The following is a 23,389-nucleotide window of genomic DNA, read 5'->3' as shown; positions in this document are numbered from 1 at the left end:
TTTTGAGCAATATTGTCACGGCTATATTGGACAGCCCTGTTCTAGAAGGCAGAACAAAGACCTCATGATGACTCAAAGTCCAACCACACATTGAACCAACAGAATCCTCCACTCATTTGGAAAGGGCTAGGCCCACGCTTTGGTCAAAAGGAAATGCCAGGCCAAAAGACATTGCTACCAAGTGGGTTCAGCCTCACGGGACAGAGTGGAACCACTCCACAGGGTTCCCAAGGCTGTGTACCTCTACGGATATGGGCATCTTTCTTCTGAGTAGTGGCTGATGGGTTCGTGTCACCAACGTTCGAGGTTTAGCATACGGGCTCTTAACTATTGCATCCTAAAGTGAGCTTAGGTCAAGCCATGGCATTTCTCTCGCCTCACGTGCACGTGAAAGCCGACAACGTGTCAGGAGGGCTGATGGAGAATGGAGGCCTTAGAATTATCGTGTGGGTGGAAAATAGTGACTGCGTCATGGACCGTCAGAAGGATACACAAACCTATCCTGGAAGAGGCTCAGCAACCCTGTGCTGTAGACGTGAGGATGGCGAGACTTCACCTTACATACTTAGGACATGTTCTTGGAAAGGACCAGTCCCTGGAGAAGGACAGCAAGCTTGGTCAGTGTAAAAGACAAAGACCTTCAATGAGATGGATTGACCCAGTGGCTGGAACCTCGTGCTCAAAACATAGCAGCAATTGTGAGGCTGGCAAGGGCTGGGCCGTGTTGGGCTCTGCTGCACGTGGGGGAGCGGGAGGGCTCTGGGTCTGTATGGTTTCCTATGGTGCTGAACAACAATTTTCTTTGGTACAATCCACAACAGTCAGAGATTAGCCTGATATGTCATTATTCTTCAGCATTTAAAAAATATATATATCAAGACCTCTGCTTTTTGGGCAAATTACAACCCACTGCTGTTCTGTTGATTTCCATTCAAACGAACCCCGTAGACCACAATCGAAATTGGGTTTCTGAGGCTCTAAATCTTCACAGGAGCAGACGGACTCCTCTTAATGGAGTGGCTGCTGGGATCCAGTTGCTGATCTTGCAGTAAGCAGCCCACTGTGCTACACCAGAGCTGAGTCACCTCAAAACCAGTCGCTCCAGGCCACGCCTCCCTCCAGGGAAGAGTTGTTCAGTCCTTAGCTCCTTTGTCAGTAAAGTGACTGTCGTTTTGTGGGTAAATCTTATACCTGGTTTAGTATTATGTGGTGAAACATTGCTGGATATCATTTGGGGGTTGACTAACTGTTACTTTTTCCATTTGGATCAATAGGAGGACAATGACGACCCAAGAATTTCCAAAGTAGTATGACGACTGCAGTTGTTAACCGGGCAGAGGCATTCCCACCCACCCACCCACCCCCACCCACCCCACCCTGTCCCTAGATAACTTGCTAAACAGCTAAAGCAGGAAACCATGATCTTATCTCTTTGGGCATTTTAGACTCTGAATTCATGTGCTGGTCCCTCAGTTCTGTGGCGCTGGTGGCTGCCTGTGACTTAAGACCTCAGGCGGTTAAAGCACAGCGCTAGCTGCTGAGGCTTCAGTCATGGGTTTTGTCTAATAATGGCCAATTACTTTCTCTGTTCTCGCTCCCTCACCCCAGCCTGCAGTGTTCCATATTCATGACCTTGGTCACAAAGGTGGCCAAGGCCAGGGAGGGAATAAATGAGTGCAAATCCATCACCACAGCTACCAGCAAAACAAGCAGACGTCCTCTGCTGTTTAGAAAGGAAGGAGGTTTAATAAAAAACAACAAAACAAAACAGGGATGAGGGCCACCAGTGCAAGGCGAATGCTGCTGTTTGGAAATGCTCTTTTCTGGATGACCCAAACAGCAAGGTGAGCACAGGTTTCCTTGTGCTTGTTTACTAATCTGTGGTGAACACTTTCCTTTGTGTCGACCACATCAAAGCTTCTGCTTCCAGGTGTGGCTGGCATTTGTCTCTTACGGCCCCATTGCCCCTTCCTATAGAATCAAAGCCACGTTTCGAATTCAGTCTCCTGGCAGGGATGGCGTGTGTCCATTAAGCAAGGGAAGCGCAGGTGGACTTGTGCAGTAACAGACTTATGCTTTTTACCACGGGTGCTGGCTTGATGGCTACTGACTTACCATACAAACATACTTTATAATCATCAATGTTATCATCTTAGACACAGGGTATTATACCTGGAAGGAATTTATCGATCAGGTTCCAGTCTCTTGTTTGACATATGAAGAGGCCTTCAAAAACAGTTTGTGGGGAAAGTTCCACTCTCTTTAAATTCCATTTCCCCCCATCCTTTTTGGAGCCCCCTTGAATAGCCGTATTCTTTCTGGTGGGCTCAGAGGGGTCCGGTGATTTGGTTGGAGCAAGAATGATTTTTCAACCCTTGAGTTCCACTCTTGGGGCTGCAACTCTTCCCACTTGTCTTCCATGTAATGTTATTTTATTTTTAAAAGTTCCTTTCAGTGTCATGAAAAGGCCCATAGATGCTGGTGCTCTGAATCAACGATGGCATCCCCATAACGGACTTCTTTTCTCAAGTGGCTGTTGCTCCATCAATTAGGACGGCGAGTCACATAAACGAGTGTTTGACTTTTATGAAAACCCAGTGATCCTGCAAGCGGCTAGTCAAGAGACCTCGCTCCATAAAATGGACAATCCCAGTATTCTCCCTTTAAACATTTCAGATACTGATCTCACCAATTTATAATCCAATATGAGAACCCCAGAGCCACCGCTTGCCCCATCACTGACTCACAGTAAGATTTGGGCAAGTCACTTGACCTTATGTTTCAGGGTGTCAAACTGGCCATCAAACCGAGTCAAGTATGACCTCATTCCCGACCCAATAGACTTGAAAGCTAAGAGGTGCTTTGATATATGAAAGAACCACCAAAAGAGAACTCTGGCTGGTAAAATCTAAAGGATCAGAGTGATGAATTTGACTATAACAAGGGAAATCATTATCCTGTAGACACACCCCACCCAGTTTCAGCAAGTCACTGTCCGTTCGCTGTATTTTGTTTGAGAAATAAGAAGAAGGAACAGAGGGAAGATCATTAGTTCTTCAGGATCAAAATAATTATAAAAGAATTGACCGTTAAGAAGCTCGGGAATCCTTAATAATTCAACGCATTTCATTTCAAGGCCATTATTCCCTTCCATTTATACAATGCATGCCAGGTTTTAAAAAATGTGTTTAACTAACTGCTGTTGGAAAGGCCGGATAGAAGGATCTAAATTCCCGCGGGAACAGAGCTGCTTTAATGATGTGACCGGCCCTTTAGACCGGCAGCTCACTAGATTATTACATATTCCTTAAATTGATTTTTTATGAGTCCTCTGCCAGTTATTTGCAGCTCTCCATTAATATGTACACTGGACTCCCACTCAAGTGTCCCCTTCTCCCCCTCCCCCAGCAAAGGATGACGGGTATTACTATTTGGGGGCAGATTTGTAAAGTGAATTATGCACTTCTTACTTGCAAAGAGAAGGCAGCCCTATTCTCTAGCTTGGGGCTGCAGTGTGTTAAAAACAAACAAAGCAAAGCATGGGCGGGCAGCCTCGCTCTTCTGCAGCTTTCCAGAAGGAACTTCAGAAAGGAGAGCAGTCCCCAGACGGAAGACACACTGCCTGGGTGTTATCCTGAGAAGTCCTGCAGCATGTGCAACTTGCCTCCACATTCTATAGTCTTTGAAAAGATCCTTCTAATCTACAGACTTCCTTCAAAGCCAGAAACAAACAGCACTAAGCAGAGGCTTTCCCAGCAGGGTGTCAATCAAACACGTTGCCACATTCCCTGAAAGAGTAACTTGCACTGTTGCCCGGGCCTGTAAACAAAAGATCAAATTCTGTGTTCTGCCTTGGCCGGGATAGAAACTGCAGCATTTTGTCAGCTTTTTTCCCCCCCTTCCTTTTTCTTCTTCAAATTAGAAAGAAAAAACCCCAAACCCCAGCTCGTGGCTTGAAGTGAATGACAGAATACTTGTTTTCTACTTTACAGAAAAACGAAAAGCCTCTGTCAATGTAGTTACTATTTTTAAGTATAGAATCAAGATTGTAGGTTAAAATGCAGTCTAGCTTCAAAGTAGAGGCAATCTGTTGTGCGCCCCAGCTGTAATCTAGAGGATTGTTTTGTCTTAAACCTCACCTTTGTTGCTGTGGGTTTATAAAGATTCTGATCTCTCTCAAGAACAGGAAAAACGCTTGTTTTTAGCACATGTTTCAGGGTCTATAGAAGCAGCACAGGTCGGTTCATTTCAGTAAGCCTGGTGCCTGAACGAATAGTATTTTCCATAGGAAAAAGAGAACGAGGATAGGGCTGGTGAGGAGGATATAGTATGCAGGATACGACAGATTATTCCGTGGAAACAAAAAAAAATTAAAATCAGGCCGGCAGAGCATATGCAATGAGCGCGGCGTTAGCAATTGAGCACGTATCATTTGCACACGTGCTGTTTCAATTTTGGAAAAGACAAACGTCCGACCCTTTTCTTCCGCGGGGAAACCTGTAGCTCAGCCTCGCCCCCTGCAGCCCCGGGCAGCCCCGAGTGTGTGGTCAATTGTGCGCCCGCGGGGGACCCTGGGCAAAGGGCTTGCGAGACCGGCTGCCCGGCGCCCGCGATGGCATAGTGGGTCCGTGGGGTCACACCTAAGTGGGGGTGGGGTGAGGGGCGCAAGGCTTCCCCGCCAGGCGCAGTCCCAGGTCGGGCGCATGCAGGGGTTCCAGGCTGGCGCCAAGGGCCCCTCCACGCACCTGCCCCGCAACCGCGCGGCCCTCGCGAGTCCCTCTCGGACCCCGGCCGGCGGCGGGCGCGCAGGGGGCGGGGGAGGCCGGGCGCGCCGGGGGGCGGAGCCTGGAGGGCGAGGCCCGGCCGCCGCAGCACTGCGCCGCGCGGGGCGGCTGCGGCCGCGGCGGAGGGATACGGAGCACCGGCTATATATAGCGCGGGACGCAGGCTCGCACTTCGGCAGTGGTGCTGGGAGTCTCGCGGACGCGTCGCCGTTACAAGCAGTGGGCAGCGGCGCAGGAGGCGACGGCACCGCGCACACCGCACCGGGCGCTCTAAGCAGCGGCAGCAGCAGTCGCAGCCGCCGCCACCGCAGGAGCAGCAGAGGCCCCCCGCCATCACAGCCCCTGCGCCGGTGCAGCCCCCCTCGCTCTCTCTGCGTTTCCTCTCGCCGCTGGCACCATGGTAGGTCGGCGGCAGCAGATGCCGGCGCAGCAGCTGCCCATGCTGCTTTGCCGCCTAGGCTTTCGGTTCGGTTTCTGGTGGTGGTTGTGTTTCCCGCACCAGTTGGCGAGGGATTTCTCTCTTTTCCGGGTGTTACGCAGCAGATGCGGATAAGGGGTGCAGCTTGGATTTGCATCTCGGCTTCTTGGGCCGGGGATCCTCATTTAAATTTCGCTCTCGGAGCTGGCCGTGGCCGTGGGCTGGCAGCTTAGGGGCTCCGGCCGCCGTCGCACCGGGGCGGCCTTCCGCCCTGCACTGCCCCCGGCCCAGCACCCACCGCCTCCGGCGCACCGCACCCGGCAGCCAGCAGCGCCGGGCCTCCCTCGTCGGAGCCCTGCGGGCGGGGGCCGGGCGGGGCGGAGCGCTGGCCCCCCACCCCGGCCCCGAGGGCGGCGGGGCGGCGGGCGGCGCAGAATGAATGGATTGGGGCGAGCCCGTGGCGCACATTGCCCTGGCGGGGGTTTTGGGGGGCGGGGGGTGGTCTTCGGCGCCCGCCCCTCCCCCACCCCGACGGATCGGCGGGGCGCCCTCCCGAGCTGCACTCCCCTCTTCCTCCCGGGGGGCGCACCGCGGGCGTGGGCTGGGAAGGAAGGAGCCGGGAAGGGTGGGGTGGGGGCAGGAAGGCGAGGGGTGGGGGGCGGAGAGGGCGGAAGCGCGGGCCGGCCGCCCTGCGCGCCCGGGCGGGGCCCCGCGGCGTTGCCGGGCTCCCGAGTTCGCACCCCTGCGGCCCCCCACTGGATGCGGCATTGCGGGCGCCGCGGAGCCCGGGAGGCCCTCCCGCGGGAGGCGCCCCGCTCGCGCTAATTGGGGCGGGGGGGCGGGGGAGGAGGGAGCTGGCGCGCGGCGCGGTTTCCATTAGAGACGCGAAGTTGCTGCTCCGGGAGGAGGCGGTGCGGCGGGCGCGCAGCCGGGGTGCAGCAGCGGGTGGGAGGCGGGGTGGGGGGTGGGGGCACTCTTGATCCCCGCCCGCCTCGCGCTCCCCGAGGCGCGGGTGGGAGTTAGGGGTCAGCCCTGGCCGGGCAGGGGCGCGCCGTCCAGCGCTCACCTCCTGCCCCGAGGGCGCACACGCGGAGAAGCCCTCCCCCGGGTCCGTGGCTTCCCGGCGGCTGCGGGTGGTCGTGCCCCGAGCCGGGCGTGCGTTCCAACGCCCCTTGCCTCCTCCTTGTGGGCTCCTGCAGTGTTTTATGGCTTTGTGGGTGGAGTGGCCGCACCCGGCCACCCGGGTTAGGGAGCACCTTTGCCCTCGAGGCCGGCATGGTTGGTGGAGGGGGCGGGGGGGGGCGGAGAAGGGGAGGATTCGTGGTTGTCGAGGAAGGCAGATGCGGAGATGGGGCTGTTCTTCCCCATAAGGTGACAGTTTCTCTTGCGAGGCGTGGCAGCACTTCCTGTTCTACTAGACAGCCATCTCCCGGCATTACGTAAATCATCGTGTCGGTCCAATTCAGAGAAAACCAACTTGCAGTGTCTGGGGTGGCTAGACAACCCAGCCTCAATTTGGCAAAAGTAGCTCCCCCGACCCATCCATACCTTCCAGCACCGATGTGAAAGTTTCCATTTTAAGAGAGAACGCACAGCGCGCCCTCGGCTTTCTATTCGCACTGACTTTGAACCTGACTTCATTAGGCATCTTTCATTAAAACCAAAATGCTTAGCAGCGCTCCTTGAGATCTCGAATTCCCCTGGCTGAAGACATCGGCTCCATGCTGCAGAGACCAAGTAATGCCAGTGGTAATTACCTTGGTGGCTATTAACCAGCTCAGCCAACTGCATTGCTTAGGAGCAGTTCTGACTTATGTCATCATTAAGGGGGTGAGGGAGGAGTCAATAGCTCTTCCCCTCCAGAAACTAGAGAGGGGGGTGTGCTTCATCTTTGCCTTTTTTTTTTTTTTTTGCTAACAGATCAGTTGTAAGACTTCTAGCCTGGCCTTGTAATTCGACCCTGGGCACTAGCTCTTGTAAATGGTGGGCTTTTAACAAATAGCAGGCTAATTTAAGTGATTGGAAAGCACTGATTATATAGAAATAAAGTTGGGGGAACCCATTTCTGTATTCCACCCCCTCCCGCTCCACACACACTTAATTGTATCTCATAAAATGGATCTCAAAGCCTGTTAATCCAGCCCGGTGCCGTTATGTAACACCAGTTTGGGGCCCTGGAGTAATAGCAGCAATGCGCTAATAGCCTGACCCTGGACTAGATCCTGGTGGCCAGCTGCAGTGGCCCTTCTTGGGTGCAGGTGGAGACTGCGGTGCGGTGGGGTTTCTGACGCAGTAGGTGGCGCCCTTCCTCAGAACCTGCCACTGCGGCCACGGCCACAGAGCCGCTTGCCACTAGAGGTGCGGTTTTTTTTTTTTTCAGGTTACAAGCTTCCTGGTTGGACCTTGGTTTGCACTGTACACTGTAGGCCCCGAGGAGAGGAGAGAACTCCCATCGGCAGATGTTTGCTACTTTTTTGCTGTCTTTTGTGTTTTTGAAATAGCATAAAGGATTCACTCTATTTTAATTGCTTTTGCTAAAGGACAAAGCTGGTGATCTCAAAGGTTGATTTTGCTGTCGAAGGTTGCCCTTTGAAAGTGAGTAGCGTTGTGTGTTGACTGGGAAGACCATATTGTCCGAGACTGAATCACATCTTTTCTGTCTCCGTGTAGGCTGATCAGCTGACCGAAGAACAGATTGCTGGTAAGTAGAAGTCTGGGAGTAGCACTTAGTTTTAGGTCCGGTCTCCCCCAGTCCGTCCTACAGTCAGAATGGATTTCTAAGAATTTGTTCAAATGAAATAGCTCAGGTCAGGTGTTCACCTTCCCTGCCAGTCTTTTGGGGGCATTAGAATCAAGTGGAACTGAGACTGCCCCATTACTGTGGCTCTGAGCCTGCTCCCCGAAAACCCTGAGTCTCAGCAGCAGGCCTTGCGGTGCTCTGCCGCGCTTCCTGTCCGCAAAGGAGGGGAGGGAGGGGTGTTAGACTGCTGTAGCAGAGAGGGGCCTTCTTAGCCGTTGGCCTTCCATGGAGGGCTCCTTTTGATTTCTCTGTAAGAAACCAGAAATGCTGCTAGAACATTCTGAACATGGCCGAGAACACGGCTGGCAGACTCGGGGATTCCCATTTAGAGTAAGCTAGGAAACTAGGCGTTGCGACAGCTGCAGAAATGTAGCAGGAAGGGACCTTTCGGCGGCACATGAACTGGCCCTCTCATGTGTGGCTATTGGACTCGGGCTTGGCTCAGCTGCCTTTGTAAAGCTTGGGGAAGATAGTAGTGTTGGGGGATTGGCCATCAAGAACATGGTGTGCATTAGGACAGACCTTCCTCGACCTGGGTTTCCGCAGCTAGACAGACCGCATGCACAGACCGCGCCTGTCTGGGACGACGCTCCGGCGAGCACCGGGAAGTGCCTGTGGTGGCGGTGTGCCGCAGAGACGCGCGCTAAAGGGTGACCCTTTGCTTTCAGAGTTCAAGGAGGCATTCTCCCTCTTCGATAAAGATGGCGACGGCACCATCACAACAAAGGAACTTGGAACGGTCATGAGGTCTCTGGGGCAGAACCCAACGGAAGCTGAATTACAGGATATGATCAACGAGGTGGACGCGGATGGTAAGGCTCTTGGCTGTGCCAGTATCACGTTAACTCGAGTTCCGGTGGGCCTGGGGGGCTGCCTTCCCGGTCTCCAGCGTGGAGCGGATGGGCAGAGAGCCTTCCTGTGGCTGCCTTTTGGCCACAGGCCGCGGTAATGCAAGATCGTGGGCCTGTCCTCCGCTTGGCTCGCTGTCTAGGATGGTTCCTGATAGGTTCCCCACATGGTTGGTTTCTGCTTGTCAGGACTGACAGCCCAGGCCTGTAGCAACTGCCCTGTGAGTCTGCACCGAGGCCTGTGCAGGGAGTAGCAGCAGCCAGGGACCTGCTGTGTAAACAGCTGATGGCTTCATGGGAGAGGAGAAGCCCCGGAGTGTGGGAGGGTGATGTTCCTGTACAACCCAGCAATTGAGCCCTAGGTGTATTGTCGGAGCAGCACGAGGTGTGGAGGCAGGGCGGGGAGGCCTGCAGGGAATCGAGGCTAGAACCGAGCTGGAGCGGAAGCCGTGCAGAGTCCGAAGGAGCAGGCACTGAGGTCTGGGGACTCCCGAGGAGCTGACAGCACCCCTCCCAAACCTGTATCTGGAAATCCTACCTGACATAGGTGTGCTGCTTATGATGTCTAGAATCGTAAAGCATGGCCTTTTAAGCAGAGCCCAGGAAGGTGAGCCTTTGGGAGCTAGATCATGGATTACAGCCGCGTCAAAGTAAATGATACTGTGGGAACAGTGATGTTGGAGAAGTACGCCCCATGGGGTATCGCGGAAATGCCCTCGTCTGCTCAGATGCCCAGGGCTTTGGGTTAGGCTCTCTGCTGAGAGGCTTGGGGCTGTTTGAGGGCCTTCGTTCTTAACGAAAATCAGATCACCCGTGCTTTTCTCCAGTGACTGCTAAGATGCCCCACCGTGTGGGATCGTGGGACAGCCCTGCCTGGTCCTGTTCTACGTAACCCCAGGAGACCTGGCAGTTAGCGAGGGTGCCGAGGTGGGTGGTGCCTGGTGGGCTTCGAATCCAGCCTTGGTAACGAGATCGGACAAAACCTGAGGACTCCTTCAGGGCTCTGAAGCTGCCGCCAACTGTGGTTGGTTGGTGTCATCTCTGTCTCGGGCTTCAGCAGGTTAGACTGCAAGGACTTGAGGGGACAGCTAGGTGGTGCGGTTTTGATTGAGCCCCTCCTAGGTGATTGAGATGACGCGTCCTTGTAGAAGCGTTGCTACCGTTTTCTAAGCATTTGTGGTCTGAGCTTTGAACACAGGCACTTAACGGGACATAGAGGCTTAATAAGAAACTAACTATTGTAACATGGATGAGAAATGGAGTGGCCCCTCGAGGAGGTTCTAAGACGGTCCGGCCAACATGTCCCGGAGTAGGGCTGTTTCCGCATGTTTTGTGCGCGTGTGACCAGGTTCTAGGCCTGGGGTGGGGGAGGGGCCGTTCTCAGAATGGGGAGACACCCCCTCCCTCTGACTTGGGAAGGTCCAGCTGTTTGCCGCCTATCTGGCCAGTGGCGAGGGACGCCGTCTTGCTGGATCCTGTGGAATGGGTCTGTGGGAGAGGAACCTTTCAGACCCAGAAAGAAGGGGGAGCTTCTCGGGGTTCAAACTAAGCATAAAACAGTGGGTCAGTTTCTTCGCTCATAGAACACCCCCCCATCCTGCGAGCCAGTGGTTCTGCGGCCCTTCCCTTGGCGACATTCATGGAGGGCTTGTTTTCACACCGGCTTTTGTTTTTGCATTTGAGGCAATGGCACCATTGATTTCCCAGAGTTTTTGACCATGATGGCTAGGAAAATGAAAGACACAGACAGCGAAGAAGAAATCCGCGAGGCCTTCCGAGTCTTTGACAAGGTAATCCAGTGTCCACGGGGCGGCCAGCTCTTACGCGTGGCTTGGCTGTTCCCCCGCCCCCTTTGTCTTTCTACTCTGAGCGCCCACGCCAATCTGTTGAGAGGTACAACCCTCGGCCTCGGTGCTGCCGTCTCTACGTCTGACTTACAAAGAGCCGGACTTGTGTCACTAACTTTGGGAGCGAGACGAGGCTTTCGGCTCCCTTGAACAGTTACGGTCTCGGAGTCCAAAAGGGCAGCTGTCCTCTGCCCCCATCCTCTGTCGCTGTGAGTGGGCATTGCCTCACTGGCCGTGAGGGGTTTTTTTTGGTTTTTGTGTTTTGGATTGTTCATTTTATCAGTCGAGAATTCCGAGCCAAGTCTCTAATTGATGGTCCTGTTGGCTTGGGGATGGAGCATGCCCTGCCTTTCCTGCGTTGGCCGCCGTACGGGCATGTAGTGGCCAGAGGTGGGAGTCTGGAGATGAAAGGACTGGGGATGGGAGCCGAGTTGGCCCTTAGTGAGCTGGCTTAGTTAACCTTAGAAAGGCCGGCTTGCCCATGCCAACCCACTGCCCGGTAACCAAGAGCTGCCGGTGGTTCATTCGCAGGATGGCAATGGCTACATCAGTGCGGCCGAGCTACGCCATGTCATGACAAACTTAGGAGAAAAACTAACAGATGAAGAAGTAGATGAAATGATCAGAGAAGCAGACATCGACGGCGACGGACAAGTCAACTATGAAGGTAAGGGGCTCCGGGCACGGGCTCTGGGCGGCTGCAGGAGCCACGTCCCAGCTGTAGCTTAGGCAGAGCAGAGGGCTCTGTTCATTCGAGCCTGCTTTCCAAGATGACCAAAAGTTAAAATTATTTGTCTTTACAGAATTCGTACAGATGATGACTGCAAAATGAAGACCTTCTTTCACCTCCTTCCTCCCCCCCCACTAGAAGAATCAAATTGAATCTTTTACTTACCTCTTGCAAAAAAAAAGTTCATTTATTCATTGTTTCTGTATAGCAAAACTGAATGTCAAAAGTACCTTCTGTCCATGCGCGCGTGCGCACACACATACACACACAAATCTGCATGTATTGGTTGGTGGTCCTGTCCCCTAAAGATCAAGCTACACATCAGTTTTACAATATCAATACTTGGACGAACCTTACTGGTAAGGAAGCTCTCAGTGGGCTCCTTCAGGAACCGTTTGCTAACGGCGCGCACACTGTCTGGGCTGGCCAGTTTCCCATGCATGCGGCTTGACAATTGAGCACAGTCAGGCATTTGTATGAAAACTGAAAAAAAAATATATATATATAACAAAAAAAAGAAAAAAAATCTAAAACCTGTTCAAATGGGTTCGAGTTCAATTTGTTTAGCCTAAATTGTCGTAGCTGGTTTACCGAAAACAAACACAATTTAAATGGGTGTACCTCAGGATGACGTGCAGAGGGAGGGGGTTAAGGGTGGGTGGGGGTAGCCTGTTGAAATGTGGCCCCACTGCTTTGGAGGGTCCTCTGAGACACCCCTGGGCTCCAACACATGGTGGCGGTGACACCCCCTGCCTGCCTGCCTGCACTGGCCTAGTACCTTATTTGTGCTCTGGGGCCTGGCGGGCACTGTCCCCACCAGTTTTTAAAAAGAAACCTTTACCAAGGGGCATCTTTGGACTCTCTGTTTTAAAACAAAAATTCAAACAAAACCCCTCCGAACCGTGACTTGGAGCCGGCAGTCGGCTGTGGCCGTGGCCCTCAGCACAGCCACCGACACTGCTGTTCAGAAATTACCATTGACGTCCATTCCAAGTTGTAAGTGCTAGTCTCTCTCTTTTTTTCCAATAAAAGACCATTAACTTAAAGTGGTGTTAAATGCTTTGTAAAGCTGAGATTGAAAGGGGACAGGGCAGTTTAGAGGCAAGTGTACAGTTTAAATCCCAGAGGCGCAGCCCACCCGCGCCCCGGGCTCCCTGAGCGGAGCCTGAGACCTTTCCTGAAAGCCCTTGCTTGCTCCTCTTCACAGCCGTGCAGGTCAAGTTGCATTTTTGCAGGCGTGGGGGGTGGGGTGACTGTTGGGCCCCTCTCCTCTCCCCTCCCGCGGGCGGCAGAGCTCTGCGTGCTCTCCTGCGGGTACTCTTGGTGTGTGGCCACGGAGCCACTTGAAGCCACCTGTGCAGGAAACCTGATGGAGTGTGTCACCCGATCCTCGCGCCATTGTGGGGGGGGGGAGCGGTCACCTCTCCTTCAGCCGTCTCCTCGCATCTGAGTCGCTCCTTAATTCACACAACTTAGTAAATGTGTGATCCTCCCTTGGCATTAACATTTTTACATCTGACTTGATGGCTTTTCTGACCCCCAGCCCCTCCAGTGGAACTACAGGCTTAACCTTCTGCATGAAAGAACTCCAGCTTGGGGGGCAATTCTGTGTTTCAGGAACCTGTGACAAATGCAAGGGTTGGTCCGCGGCTTGGAGCTTCCCTGCAAGACATTGAATGCTTTGGGAACGAGGGCCCCTGAGCAGTTTGCCGACCCTTGGCTGGTGGTCCTGCTCAGCTAGGAGGTTGGGATGGTGCGTGCCCCTGAATGTGGCTTTCGCGTGCTGGGGAACAGCAGGCTGCTCGGAGGCAGCGAGCACCTCCAGGCAGCCAGCTGGGCATGCTCAGGGCTGATTTCTCGAGCCCCCAGCTTCTCACTCCCTTACTCCCCATCTCTGGCGTTTTGCAGCTTGCTCAATTTTTGTGCCAGGGTTGGGTCAGAGCAGTGGGGAGGGGAACCCTGCCCCGCTGTCTGCAACTGGTCCTAGGAGTGAAGGTTGGGCCTGCGCACCTGAATGCCGCGCTGGTCTGTCTGGGTGGCGAGAGCAGGTGGCCAGGGCCTTCCAGGGTATCTGCTGGAGGGAGACCTCTGGATGGTTCTCTCGGGGGGGTTGTCGGTCCAGGGTCAAATTTTAGACCTGTGGTCAACGACCAGATCTTTTCCCAGAAGCTGGGTGGGACTCAGTTCAGTAGCCTGTCCTGAAGACTACCACTGAAACCAGATTCTTACATGGCCCGCAGCCCGCCGGGGAACCAGAAACCCTTCCCCAGGGCACTCGGTGTTCCGAGTGGGCCAGCCTTTCCCCCTGTGCTCCTGGGGACAGCCAGACGTGGGGTCAGGTTTTGTCATTCGCTGCTGGTTTTTTGAGAGGAATGAGCTGCATGTCGGGCAGTACGCAGGATGTTGTCAACACTTTCCTGTGAGGTCTCGCCCCTACTAACTGCTGTATAAATATATACATATATTTATATATATAAAGTGACTAACTGACATCCTGCTTTAGCCTGAGACTTGCCATAAAGCAGCTGCAACAAAAACCCAACAGTTAACCCGCTGAGAGCTGGGCAGACTCGGTTTAGTTCTCCATGCTTTGGGGTTCGTGACGGAGCAGGGTGATCGCGTCCCCATCGCTTGCGGTGGGCTTTGGGCGCCCTGCTCCCCAGGAAGGTTTCTCCCCTCTCCTTTTTTCTCTCTCTTCTTTCTGACAACCGGGTTTTTGCTCGCACTCTAACTGGTGTCTTACGGCAACTTAAAATCACACTGAAAATGAGCTGTTGTACATATTTTTATATTCTCTTTATAAACGCATGTCTGATTGTACTTGTACCAATATTGTAACGAACGGCTCCCCCCTCGGCCTGGCACTGCTGCGGCTGTGCCAACGGCAGAGGCAGGCCTGGAGCGTGCGGACTACTGGCCCTGAACACCGGGCATGGGGACGGGGACGGGACGTCTACATCACCACGGAATGTCAATTTGGTCACCACTGCTCTTGGTTCATCCAGTTCCTTTAAGTATCTGAATTACTTATTGTGTCTCCGAAGTACATTTCCCCGTTCAGCAGTGACTAGATCCCACTGCTGTCCTGTCCCGGCACTCTATTTCTTAACCCCTTGAAGTTACTTTGCTGTCCGTGCGTCCGTCTCCCTCGAGAGATGGCGGCAGCATGGGTGGAGTGTGTGGGTTTTCCGATGGACCGAGTTCATGAAACATCTGTAGCGGTGTTGATGGCGGCCCTTTGGTCTCAGAGGGAAGGGGGCCGGCCATCATGGCGCACGCTCGGCCCCTCGACGAGAAGATGCGCTGGAAGGCTGCTGTCAGTTCTCAGATGAACCTGCCGGGAGACTGAGACCCACCTCTGACGGGGGACCAATGCTATGGGAATTGTAAATAAGTTTTATTTATAAACCTGGCACTGTATTCAATAAACATTTCTGCAGCCTTTCATCTCTAACTGCCAATTGTGTAGGTTCTTAGCCTGCCTAGCCCCCGCACCCTCCCCCCCTCCATTCCGAACGAGGAACTTCCCACGAACCTCTTCCCACCGGGCCTGCAGCCTAGAGGCGGAGTGGGAGGCTGGCGGACCATAGTGTGACCAGCGGATGGCTCAGCCGTGCCTTGGTCTGGTAGTGCTAGGCAGAGGGTGCACACCTGAGAAGGATGTTTCCTTTGACCTCAGTGTAGAGTCTCTAGGGGTCGCGTAAGTGAGCGTACTTCTTCAATAGGATGGGAATTGCGCATCAGGGGACTGACCCCCTATGCCATGTCCTAAGTGGGTCAGCTGAGGAAAACGGGGTGCGATGCAATATCATCTGAGCCTTGGGGTTGAGACCTGCCCCCATGATCAGTGACCCCCCAGTAGGAAAGGTCACCCCCTTGGTAACCAGCTGTTTTCAGAAAGTTCTTTCCAGGCTGCCTCACCTATTTCCTTTCCTGCTCAGTACAGAAGCAGGAAAGCAAGTGTGTGTGTGATTTCCAGGGTCTAGGCGTGTGCGTGCGCGCGTGTGCGTGTGTCTCCCAGGGTCTAGTACAAGGAGGTGGCCCCCACCACCTGAACAGCATCCTTTGAAGCCAGGCCCAACTTCCAATTTTGGCTATGCCCTCAGGCTGGCCCTTCACCCCTTCTGGGCCTCAGCTCCCCCTTTGGCAAGGTAAGACGACATCCCTTCCACTTGTGGTTTTCCGCTAAGCTGCCTGGGCATCAAGTATCATTTCAATGGGTGGAAATGTTTGCCTGAAAGTGGGAGGCAGAAGCGAGGGTGGGGGGTGGGTGGGTTGTGGGCTTTGAGCTGACAGGACAGCATGGCAGGGCCTCTGCTGCCTGTGCTGGGCGTGACGTGGCATGGAGGGTAAGTCTGCCGTTAAGACTGATGCAATACTGGGCCGCGGATCAGAGAAACTGATGATTAAGTGACTTCCACCCTCCTCGCAGGACGGAAATAGGAAGCTGCCACCGGGCTGGGAGACAGTCCAAGCGATGACGTCATCTGGTTTTCCAGCAGCTCTGCTTCAGGAAGGAGAATACATGCACACATACATTTCCGATGTGAACACACTTCCCCTGGCCCCGAGGGATGGATGCCTTAGAAGGACATGAGCTGGCTTTTATAGCTTGATGCTTCTTCCCCCCTGCCCTCTACTCCCTGCACCGAGTGGGAGGAGCCACCTTCAGCTCGCCCCACCCCATTCCACCCCCTACCCATGTCCTGTGCCACAGCTCATCAAGAGTCCCCAGGAGCTAGCCAACTTTCCCATCTGGTTGACAAGCCTGCATTTAGGCTAAAAAAAGGGCAGTTTCCATTATAAGGATGACTTCCATTCAGCCAGTGTGTCAGCAACCTTTTGGAATGAATATGATGTCTTTACACATTCCAACTCACTCGTCAGATTTTAGAAGTCTTAATGTTCCCTTTTACTGAGAGGAAAGGGAAATCCAGTCTCCGCCGCCAGTAAGAACATGCCTTAGAATAATTTGTTACATCTAATCCTGGCTGTCAAGAGACATGTACCCCAAAACCCACTGCCTTCCAGGTGATCCCAACTCACAGTGACCCCATAGGACAGGGCAGCACCACCTCTGCAGGCTTCTGAGACTGCACATGGGCGGGAGCAGAGAGCAACTCTTCACGGCTCAAACCGCAGCCCAGTGCTTGCCCCACTGGGACCAGGGTTCCTGCTAAGCACAGGTAACAAAAAGCCCACTGCCGTCCAGCTGATGCCAACGTGGTGGCCCTGTGGGCCAGAACCGCCCTGCGGGTTTCCGAGACTAACTACGGGAGTAGAAACCCTTAATTAGTCTCGGAGCCAATGGTGGTTTCAAACTGATGACTTTGTGGTTAACAGCCCAATGTGTAACCAGTACGCCACCAGGGCTCCTCTAAGTGAATGTAGCTTGCTCTTAATTGTTTCCCTTCACGTTTTTGTATTTTGTGATTTAAGGTACTTTATAAGTAACCCGACTCGTGTCAGAATCAGGAGTTGACAGTTGAGTATAAGTACTTTTAAAAAAGTGGAAAATAAATAATTGCAACATCATCTTTGTTGAAAGGGCGGGTTGAAGACATGCTGTAGGTCAGAATTGCCCGTAGTACAAGGATCCGGATCTAGTGGTTCCTGGACTTCCTGGAATGGGTCCAACGACAAGAAGCCCAGCTTGTTCTCACAACCAGCAGCTCATTCCCACGAAAAGCTGTTTATATTGCGTGTGGTTTGTGACACAGAGAGATCCGTGCACCTGTAAATCTGCGTGGAACATTCCAAAATTTTTCTGAGCAGATGGATGCAAAGGTATTGTGTGCCCAATTAGAATATTACTGTATGCCTAATTTCTTTTTTATTAGTCGGGATTAATCCATATATAAAATCATTCCACAATTCATGACATTCTTTATAGTATTCCAGTGTATACTTGTGTACATGTCTATGTCGGGGTGTGTGTACATATTGGCATACATACATGTATTCTAGTTCTTTTACTCATGAGAGAGCTGAAATAACAGAAAATTCGCCATTATCAAGCGTAAAGATTGAGTGGACTTTAGCATATTCACACATCACTGCTATCTGTTTCCAAGGCATTTCAACACCCCCCAAAAGCCTTGAGCTCCTCAGATCCCTACTCCTTCCAGCTCCTGGCCGCAGTTAACTGCTTTCTAACTGTGGACCTGCCTGTTCTGAACCTATCATATAAATGGAATCATGTACTCCACGTTTCTGATAGCCTTTTAATCACTTCTTAGACGGTGAGAGGAGCCCAGGCTGCATAGTGGTTACGCTTTGGGCTGCTACCTGCAAGACCAGCAGTTCGAGACCAGCAGCCGCTCTGTGGGGAAAAGACGGGGCTTTCTACTCCCGTAGAGTTCCAGTCTCTGAAAGTCCCGGGCAGTTCTGCCCTGCCCTAGAGGGCGGCTGTGAGTCGGCGGTGGGTTGCTTGGTTCTACTGTGAAGTGTTTCTCCACATCCTTAACTTCTTGAAGGTCATGTCTAGGAGTTGACTGGCCATGCAGAGCCGGGTGCTGGAGGGGAAGCACTCAGCTGCAAGCGGCGAGCTTGGTGGCTGGAACACACCAACCCCCCTGTGGAAGGAAGTTGGGGTCTTCTGTTTGGGCTGAGATTTGCAGCCTTATCCCCAGCGCTCAGGTCTCAGCCGAAGAGTAGACAGGTCTGTAAGGAGAACAATAACACCTTAGCATAATCAACCATTTAGGATCAGAGGGGCAGCCTTTACCCCAGGACCAAGTGCCCAAGGGTCCGGAAAGTAGAAGAAATAGAGGCGGGAAACACAGGGAGGGCTCGGCATAGGTGATGGTACCTTGAGGGGATTGCACTGAATGAGGCGAAACCACAGTCCGGATTGTTAATGTAAAACTGATGATCTACGCCACAAATTTGTACACGATGCACAATAAAAAGCAAACGACACAGAGGCGAGATGCACAGCCTTGGAAATCCTATGGGCAGGCCTGTGGAGTCCTGTACAGTCACTATGGGTCAGAACCGACATTGGTGGGTTTGTGCCTCGCCTTCCACTAGTAATGTGGCACAACACAGTTAACCGATGCCCTCCTGTAGGTCATTTGGCACATTGCATTTTGAATAGTTCTGTGGGAATCTTCCTTGTGGGTTGAAATCTGCCTACTTTTAGCGTCTACCCACCGGCTGGAGTCCCAACACCAGCCTCGGACCCTGCACTCACACAGTTGCTCACAATCCCCCTTCACGTCTTTCAGGTGACACATCCTCCCCATCCCTTTGCCTTGTTAACCATTCCTGAGAAGACAACAAGATCCCCTTGTTCAAGGAGCTCACAAGATCTGCTCACGTTGATCCCGGTGCCAGTCGCACCCTGGTTTCGCAGGTGCCTGACTCTTGGTCTCCTTCCTCACCTATGGGACGGGGAAGCGTCCTCACAAAGTGGATGTAGGGGTCAGTGAGAGCCATGGGAGCCTTCTAGAGAGGGGTGAGCTCCTGGGAGTTGCCCCTTTCTCCATGCCACGGATTCCTCCCACCGAAGGAAGTGGAACTGATCCGATAGTTGCTTTGGCTTGATCTGGCTGATGTTGGTCTTTGGGGGTCTCCGTCTCCTTCGTTAAGAGCAGACAGCCTTCTGTTTCAGCATCTGCTCCTCATCCCTTTGCAGGTCATCCTGGCAGCTGCCGGTGGATCGTCTTCTGGCACCTGGCCCTCTCCCTGCAGCTTTTGGGCAGGGCTGCGGGGCCCTCAACCAGGCCAGGCCTGAGGGCTTTTCGTGGCTCTCCCCCTTGGTGCCTCGAATGGGGACCATTGGCAGCCGCTGTGGGCACTGGCAGGCTTGTTAGCCTCTGGAGAATGATGGAGGCCTTGTTCCTGTCAGGTCAGTCCCCTGAAAGCAAGAGAGGGCAGTGGTTAGAACCTGTCTTCACTGACACCCATAATCTGCCTCTTAAGGAGTCCAGATGCTATCGTGGTTCCTGTTGGTTTGGATCTGCCTCTTTTTTTTTTTAATTGGGGGCTTTTACAGCTCTTGGAACAATCCATACATCATCTGTATCAAGTATATTTCTACCTATGTTGCTGCGGCAGTTACATAAGCTGTCAACTTGAGGGACGGGATAGAGTCTAGCCTGTCAGTCAGACCATAGCCAATAATGTGGCTGTGTGGGGCACGGCCTTCTCTTGGGGATTCTGGGAACCCATCTTCCTCGCTGGAGGCAGGACACACTCTCTCTTAAGCTTCAACTTCTTGCTGACGAGACGCATGCAGCCACACTGGTCCCAGCCAGAGCCCTGCAGCTGGAGGAGCCACATGGAGGCCCACGCCAGCGCTGAGATGCTTCTACCACTACTTGATCCACAAGACGTCCCACCCACTGGCTTGTGATCTTCCTTCCTACATTCGACGCCATTGCATGTGTTGCATGAGTCTGAAGACGAATTTATAGACTAGTATCAGACATTTGGGCTAATATCGGACTTATGGACTTGACCTGGACTGGACCGGGATGTTTTCTTCATGTACAATTACTCTTTGATATAAAATTCTCTGACACACATATGCGTCTCCCTGGATTTGCGTCTCTAGTTTTCCGGGACTAACACAGTTGTCATCATTATTTCTCTAAACATTTACATTTTATTTGAGCCCTTGGTATCAGCTCCTCTTTTTACCCTCCCTCCCCACCTTCCACCCTGTGACCCCTTGATACATGATAAATTTTTACTAATTTCATATCTTACACTGACTGCTGTCTGCCTTCCCCTGAGGTTACTTCCCTCTACCCTCCTGGTATCTCTACTCCCATTTCTGTTCCTGAGGGGTTTATCTGACCTGGATTCCATGCTCCCTGAGCTCTTGTCTGTACCTGTGCACATGCTCCAGTCTAGCCCTCAGTGAAAGGCAGGATTGGGGTCATGATAGTGGGGGGTGAGGACGCCTCCAGGAACCAGAGGAATATTGCGTGTTTCATCGGTGCTATACTGCACCCTGGTTGACTCATCCCTTCCTTGTGACCCTTCTGTGAGGGGATGTCCCATTGTCTACTGATGGGTTTGGGGTCTCTGATCCGACCCCCATCATTCTCAACAGTATGTTTTTTTTTGGTTTGTTTGTTTTGTGCCTTCTGATGCCTGTTACCTGATCCCGTTGACACCTCATGATCTGCACAGGCTGGTGTGCTTCCGCCATGTGGGCTTGTTGCTTCTCTGCAAGATGGCCCCTTGTTTAACTTCAAGCCTTTAAGACCCCAGATGCTATATCTTTTGATAGCCAGGCATCATCAGCTTTCTTCACCACATTTGCTTGCGCACCCATTATTTGTCTTCAGCGATCGTGCTGGGAGGGTGAGCTTCACAGAATGCCAGGTTGTGAGAACAAAGTGTTTTTGTGTTGAGGGAGGGCTTGCACAGAGGCCCAAAATCCATCCACTTCCTCAATGTGTTGCCATATAAATATATGTATCTATGCCAATACTTCAATTTTTATGAATTAGTGAATTTACATAAGTGCACACCTATGCTTGTACCTCTAGCTATAGGTTTGTTTCTTAGATCTTTACTATTTCCTCTTACCTTCCTCCTTTCCCACCATCATGTTCGCCCTTCTTCTGCCTCTTAGTAATTCCTCTAGCTAGATTGCTGTTGCTCCAGCACCCCCAGGATCTCTACGCCCTCCTTGATGTTGATTTTAATTCCCTAGTTGTTCCCCTGTGTATGGCGTTACTTGCTCACCACTCCCTTCCCCTGCCTCCTCCTCCCCCTAAGTGCTTCCGGTCCTGTTGCTTCCTCCTCGGCCTTGCTTCCCAAGCCTATCTTGTTATAGGTAGGCAAACCAACCATAATGTAGACAATACAAAAGGAAAACAAAAAATGAAATAAATAAATGAAAATAGAAATAGAAAAAAAATATAAAGAAAAATAATAATCACTAGCGAAAAAGAAAAAATGCTGAAAAAGCATAGATAATTCCAGGTCTGTCTGCTGACCTTGAGGACTGTTTCCCCATTGGTCTTGGGGGGTTCCAGGAATTGCCTCTCCTCACCAGAAGCCTATTTTGGGAGCTCCTCAGGGGCTTCATGGCTTGGCTTTGCCCCTGTTGCTGACCTGTTATGTTCCCTTCTTGGTTTGCCCCCCTGTGGGGGGGTTCAGGCCGGACTCACCCCGCCGTGTGTCCGCAGCATTGTCCTCTCTCACGGTATGCTCCAGTGAGGGCTCATCGTGTCTCGAGCTGTTGTCAGCCCCACAGGCCTCTCTGTGCCTTAGCAGCTCTGTGCAGGGACATCGTCCCTAAGGCTCGGTGTGCTGATATGGGGTCTAGAACCCCACTTTCTCTTTTCCTTCTTGGCTTGCTTCCGGTCTCTCTCCCCAACCAGGAGGTTTTCTGTTGTCTTCCAAGCACGTTCTCCTAGGGAGAGGTCAGTTTGGCGCTGACTGGGGCCGGCCCTGTAGCCCACTCTGGTCATGTGCTGCTCCCTGTGGCTATGTTGCCCTCGAGGTTTGGGGTGCCGTGGCGGGGTCTGCATGCACACTCCCGATTCTGTGAAGGCAAACCAATACTCCCGCCTGGGTGGGTCAGTGCTCTGCTTCCCCAGTGCCATCATCTCCCCCCTACCCATTTTCCCCTTTTCTCCCTCCCCCTTCCCCCTTCTTTATGTTGGAAGGACATGTACATCCTTGGGTTTGGCCTGTCCCCCACCCGACTGCCTGTACCTCCACCCATGGGAGGCCTGTGATTCAGCGTCTGACTGGTTCTTGAGACGGTCCCAGCCCCCAGCTAGAAAACTCCTCCCTGTGTGACTGGACCTTGTTCCAACTCTCCCAACCCCATAGAAAGTGAGGACATCTGGTCCCACTCACGTCCCTTCCAAAGCCTGGACCTTCGATGGGAACATACAATATTTGGTTTCAAGATCCTCTAATTATGACTCAAGGTCAAAGTCACTCAGAGAGTTGCCCTCTGTTTCTGTTGCCTCCCTAAACCCCAACACGGAGTGATGGACCAAGGGTTGGCCACGTTTAAGTGGGGCTTCCTCTTTGCTGGGATCTAGAAGGGCTCAGGGTCTGCATACGCCGTACCAACAGAGTACATTCTTTTAACTCAGCCCAGCCTTCCCGTTCACTCAGCCACCTGTAACCAGAGGCATTCAGAACATACTGTTGTCATTTGTTTCCTACTGGGAGAGCCAGCTGTCTGGAGGGAAGAGATGGCCTGGGAGATAGTTTATTTTCAGGTTTGAAGATGGTCTATTTCAGGTTTGCCCACAGTGTTCATACCTCTGGATCGGTGGACTGCAGAAGAGTGGAAAGTGTGGTCCCTACCTTTCCGGAAGCTTTTACCTGCTTTTTGTACAATAACACCTGCCAAGCATCATGCCAGGGAAGTCCCATATACCAACTCAAACACTTAAGGACTGATGGAAACTAGCATACAAATTAGCAGAGCGAGACCGGACAACCGCAAATCCACCATCACAGAGATCTTTAACCCCTGCTCCCTGTCACTGAGAAACAAGCTGACCGTAGAGGAGGATCCAAACCACACAATGAACAAGTCTGACCTCGTGGATATGTGTGGGACGTCGCAGCCAGCAAGTAAGTACACTTCACGGGCACAATAAAGCACCCGATACATCTGCAGAATTTAATATCCTTAAGGTACTATAAATTATGTACATTTACACTCAGTCCATTCAGTCCCCTTAATGTACAACACAAAGTACACAATACATTAATTATCCAAGGAGTATTTATTAACATTGACCACATAACGGATCATAAAGTAGATCTACACACACACACACACACACACACACACACACACTCACTCACATTGGCCATGTTATCTAATGGATAGAAAGTAATTCTCCACTTACAACCTTAAAAATACCTATTTGTTTTGAAACTTCAAGTGCACCTCTACTTGCATGTGCGCCTACAAAGAGATCCTAATGGAAATAAAACAATGTTTAGGACTGAGTAGAAACAAAAC

The 23,389-nt window shown here is 52.3% G+C and overlaps 1 protein-coding gene across 1 annotated transcript; it reads left to right on the top strand.

The window, feature by feature from the left end:
- The first annotated feature begins 4,955 nt into the window (after window positions 1-4,955).
- Window positions 4,956-14,881, top strand: CALM1 (calmodulin 1). The gene is made up of 6 exons (XM_075531963.1): window positions 4,956-5,184; window positions 7,873-7,903; window positions 8,671-8,814; window positions 10,534-10,640; window positions 11,229-11,364; window positions 11,501-14,881. The coding sequence occupies exons 1-6, from the start codon at window positions 5,182-5,184 to the stop codon at window positions 11,527-11,529; spliced, it is 450 nt and encodes a 149-aa protein (XP_075388078.1). The 5' UTR covers window positions 4,956-5,181; the 3' UTR covers window positions 11,530-14,881.
- The last annotated feature ends 8,508 nt before the right edge of the window (window positions 14,882-23,389 follow it).

This window comes from Tenrec ecaudatus, chromosome 14 (assembly GCF_050624435.1).
Source record: "Tenrec ecaudatus isolate mTenEca1 chromosome 14, mTenEca1.hap1, whole genome shotgun sequence".
Taxonomy (NCBI): domain Eukaryota; kingdom Metazoa; phylum Chordata; class Mammalia; order Afrosoricida; family Tenrecidae; genus Tenrec; species Tenrec ecaudatus.
The sequence above is the reverse complement of the archived record's forward strand: the minus strand, read 5'-3'. Positions and strand labels throughout refer to the sequence as shown.

What these genes read in the sequence shown, in the direction of transcription:
- CALM1 (XM_075531963.1), top strand. An exon ending in GACCGAAGAACAGATTGCTG is followed by an intron (nt 7,904 to 8,670) that starts GTAAGTAGAAGT and finishes CTTTGCTTTCAG; the next exon opens with AGTTCAAGGAGGCATTCTCC. An exon ending in CCTTCCGAGTCTTTGACAAG is followed by an intron (nt 10,641 to 11,228) that starts GTAATCCAGTGT and finishes GTTCATTCGCAG; the next exon opens with GATGGCAATGGCTACATCAG.